The following is a 4,147-nucleotide window of genomic DNA, read 5'->3' as shown; positions in this document are numbered from 1 at the left end:
TGGCCTCAACCATTGACCTAATTTTGCCTAAAAGATTAATCAAAGCAAACCACATTCATAAAGCAGACATTCCCATGACCCGTTCCTCTTCCCTTAACATTAAATTTAATTCAAGTAATAAAATAATACTCTTTGTCATAGTTATATAAAAAAATAAAAAAATGGAAAACACTCTTTTTTCATTAATTTTAAAAAAAATATTATTTAGGTTAAATTATTAAAATTTAATTTTAATTAAAAATAAGGGATCTAATGTTGATAAACAAATGATATCATATAAACTGAAAATAAGTCAAAATAAAAAAAATTATGTTTATTTTTATTAGCAATTTGAATAATATAATTTATTATTAGTGGATGTGTTTAAAAGAATAAAAGGCCCACAAATAATTAATAGGATTTTGTTGAGGTTTAATTATTTGAAATTAATCTTAAAATACTAATCAATCAAATAATTCAAATATTAAAAATGAAGGAGATTATTTTGTTGAGGTTCATCTTAAAATACTAATCAATCAAATATTAAAAATGAAAGAAGATTATTTTACCAAATAATTAGAGACCAAACAAGGAAGGGCCTGGTTATTCAAAAAACTCCAAATCAAACAAGGCTTAAGATTGTAACTGTGCTGCTGCTTTATTTATAAAGGTTCAGTTAATGGTGAAAGAGTTCACTGACCTGAAAACGGAACTTCGAGAAGAAGACAAAGGAGAAGTGCTAGATCTGTTCCCATCCAGTTCATCCACAATTCATCTTCGGGGTGTCAATTCAGGCATTGCTTTGCTTCGTCAATTCCTCAAACTTGATTATTCCGGGAAGCAGCTTCAGTCCAGATCTGGAAGCTGAAGAAGAAAGACGGAATTACCAAGAAACCCATCTGGGTAATAAAATATATTATTTCCTGAGCTTTATATGGTTAAACAATCAAGAAAGAAAATGGTGGGAGGAAATGGGATGATGATTTATCCAGTTCTAGGATTTGCATCATGTATTGCTTTAGTTTACATGTCATTTGGTGATATAATGGTGGTGAATCTTCAAAGAGGAGAAGAAAGCTTGTTGAGTTTTGTGAAGAGGAATGGAACTCACTTAATGGTTGATGGTAAAGTGTTCTATGTAAATGGGTGGAATTCATACTGGTTGATGGACCAAGCTGTGGATCATTTTTCCAGACCTAGAGTTAGAGAGATACTTCAAAATGGTGCAAAGATGGGATTAACCGTTTGTAGAACTTGGGCTTTCAATGATGGTGCCTACAATGCTCTTCAATTCTTTCCTGGTCGATTCGATGAGCGCGTTTTCAAGGTACAACAATTTTCGAAAAACCCCTTTTAATTTGATGATGATTTTAGTTCATCTGACCTGAAATGGAGAAAACTCATTGATGATTTAGTTAGATACAACTTGAACAACAAATTATTAATAAATGGCAGGCCTTGGATCATGTCATTTATGAGGCTGGAAGGCAAAAAATCAGGCTGCTACTTTCATTAGTGAATAATTTGAATGCTTATGGAGGAAAGTCTCAATATGTCAAGTGGGCGTGGGAAGAAGGTGTTGGTTTGAGCTCCTCAAACGACTCTTTCTTCTTCGACCCATCAATCCGTCATTATTTCAAGAGCTACATCAAGGTTTGCCAAATTCTCATGCTTTCATTTAATGGGTTCGTTCATCTAACCTAATCCAATCATAAATATATGCAAGGCTTTGTTAACAAGAAGGAACACCATTACCGGAATAGAGTACAGAAATGACCCTACAATCTTTGCGTGGGAGTTGATGAACGAACCTCGTTGCATATCTGATCCATCAGGAGATAGTCTTCAGGTAAACAAAAACTGTAAATCTGAGAACAAAACAAAGCAAAAAACTCAATTTAATGAACTGCTAATTGCAGGACTGGATAGAAGAGATGTCGATGTTTGTGAAATCAATTGACAATAACCATTTGCTGACAGTGGGGCTCGAAGGATTCTATGGACCCAAAAGTCAGAAAGGGCCTATAATAAATCCAGGGCCATGGGCTGCTGAACTTGGATCTGATTTCATCCGCAATTCAAAACTCTCAACCATAGATTTCACATCTGTACATATCTACCCTGATCAATGGTAAGATTCTCATTCATGGATAACAAAGCATATAACAGAAAAGAAAAATGGAAATTTGAAGAAAAAGACCTCTCATTTTTGCAGGTTTCATTTTAAGCTAGAATTTGAAGAAAAACTCAAATACGTCTCAAAATGGATGATTTCACACATCGAAGATGGCGATAAGGAGCTAAAGAAGCCTGTGATGTTTACTGAATTCGGATTGTCAAACCTGAATAAGAACTTTAGGCATCCGGACCGAGAGAGGTTCTACAAGACAGTGCTGGACATTGTGTATAAATCTGCCTTGGAAAAAAAATCAGGAGCTGGAGCTTTTGCTTGGCAATTCTTGGTTGCAGGAATGAAAGAGTATAATGATGATTTTGGTTTTGTACCTGCAGAGACTCCATATGCTAGTCGGTTGATGACTGAACATTCATGTAGATTGGCATCAATACAAGGAATTCTATCTTCACAGAAAGACAACTTGAAAAATGTTTGTTCAGTCAGACAGTAAACCCTAATATTGACTGTCAAAGTTACAAAAATGAAGCATATATCGTGCAGGGATTATGCCTAGATGAAATTTATTTTATGCCATAAAGAATAATTATCTGTTGCCTTTGTTCTCTAGTCTTTTATTCTTTCTGTAAATTTGCAAATTTCATCATACAGAATGAGATTATACTTCAGTTGGATTTACAAGTGTTGTTCATATGAAGGTGTAAGCACAAATACAAAACTTTAATCCAATTAATGGGTATATGAAACAAGTTTCAACAAATTGAGATTGGAGATAAGAACCAAGAAACTCAAATTACTTCATTGATAGATATAGCAATCACTTTGTATGTATTGTTAACCATTTAAGATATTTCAGAACAAGACTAGCAAGCTTTAAGGCAATGGAAATGTGTTTTTCTCTCACAAATCTATCAAGATTTGCAATCAGCATACAGTTTAGGGTTTCAAAACGCTATTAACCTAACTGCAGCATTACTATGCAAAACGGGCTTTGGTCAAACCACGTTTTAAGAACCTTGGAGAGCTTCTTGTTGCAGTTTCAGGACTTGAAGATGAACCTCTTGTAACCCTAGCAGGGTTCTTCTCATTAGCATCTTTGACATTCTCTATCTCAGATCTCTTATTTCTAGTCCTCCTCATCGGCACAGTATTCAGATCCAGTTGAGGCCTCTTCATACGGCTTCTCTCCACATGGCCATCAGTTGCCACCCGATCAAATTCATCATCAAGCTTCCTTGCTAGCACCCGCTTCTTGGTGGAAAAGACATCAACGATGTTTTCAATCTCCTGTTCTTCATCTTCCTCAATCGCAGCCACTAGACGACGACGACGCTTGTTGGCAATGGGAGCAGGAGGAGGGGAGGGAACTTTGGAAGATGAATCAGCAATGGATCTATCGACAATTGGTGAAGGTGAATCAACTAGCTGAGATTTCTTCTTCTTGAACTTCTCCCGCTGTGCTCGAAGGCGCTTGATGTTGCCTTCGATTCGGCCTTGAAGACGGACACGCTTGAAATTAAGACCTCCCATCGACCAGTGGGCGTCATTAGCCCAAGACAAGAACGGATCAAGCATTGGCGCAGGGGGGTCGACTCGTTCATCGTTGAATTTAACGTCAGTGTAGAACCTAGGTCTTGGTAAGCTGCTGCCGTAAAACTTGCCGGGACCGAGAGCTACCACCATTTTTCTTTGTAAGAAGTTGAGAATGAAACTGGGAGGACTGTGCGTTATTAGGGTTTCTGAGTTTGCAATTTATACAGATGTATATGTGAATTTGGCGGGAGGTTTGGCGCCGATTGACAATTCCACTCCCGCTATATTTCAACAAGAACATACTTTTGGGCGGGTACGAGTTCTTTTAGACATTTGGATTTTGGACAAATATTTATCAATTAATTATTATTTACTTCTTTTTTCTACAACATATTTTTATTTTTATTTTAAAATGATTTGTATATAATAAGGGAATATAAAAATTATTTAAAACAACCCCAAAATTATTAAATAATAAACAAAAAAAAAACATATAAATAA

The 4,147-nt window shown here is 35.8% G+C and overlaps 2 protein-coding genes across 2 annotated transcripts; one reads left to right on the top strand and one right to left on the bottom strand.

Moving 5' to 3' along the window:
• Positions 1–602: 602 nt before the first annotated feature.
• Positions 603–2,804, top strand: LOC124910226 (mannan endo-1,4-beta-mannosidase 2-like). Its single transcript, XM_047450846.1, has 5 exons — positions 603–1,306; positions 1,435–1,632; positions 1,706–1,828; positions 1,899–2,110; positions 2,195–2,804. The coding sequence occupies exons 1-5, from the start codon at positions 914–916 to the stop codon at positions 2,604–2,606; spliced, it is 1,338 nt and encodes a 445-aa protein (XP_047306802.1). The 5' UTR covers positions 603–913; the 3' UTR covers positions 2,607–2,804.
• A 75-nt stretch (positions 2,805–2,879) lies between these two features.
• LOC124910227 lies at positions 2,880–3,845 on the bottom strand. The gene has a single exon (XM_047450847.1). It carries the CDS (start codon positions 3,794–3,796, stop codon positions 3,089–3,091), a length of 708 nt encoding a protein of 235 aa, XP_047306803.1. The 5' UTR covers positions 3,797–3,845; the 3' UTR covers positions 2,880–3,088.
• Between the last annotated feature and the right edge of the window lie 302 nt (positions 3,846–4,147).

The sequence above is a fragment of the Impatiens glandulifera genome, chromosome 7 (assembly GCF_907164915.1).
Source record: "Impatiens glandulifera chromosome 7, dImpGla2.1, whole genome shotgun sequence".
NCBI classification, from domain to species: Eukaryota; Viridiplantae; Streptophyta; class Magnoliopsida; order Ericales; family Balsaminaceae; genus Impatiens; species Impatiens glandulifera.
Note: the sequence above shows the minus strand (reverse complement) of the source record. Positions and strands in the feature narration are given on the sequence as shown.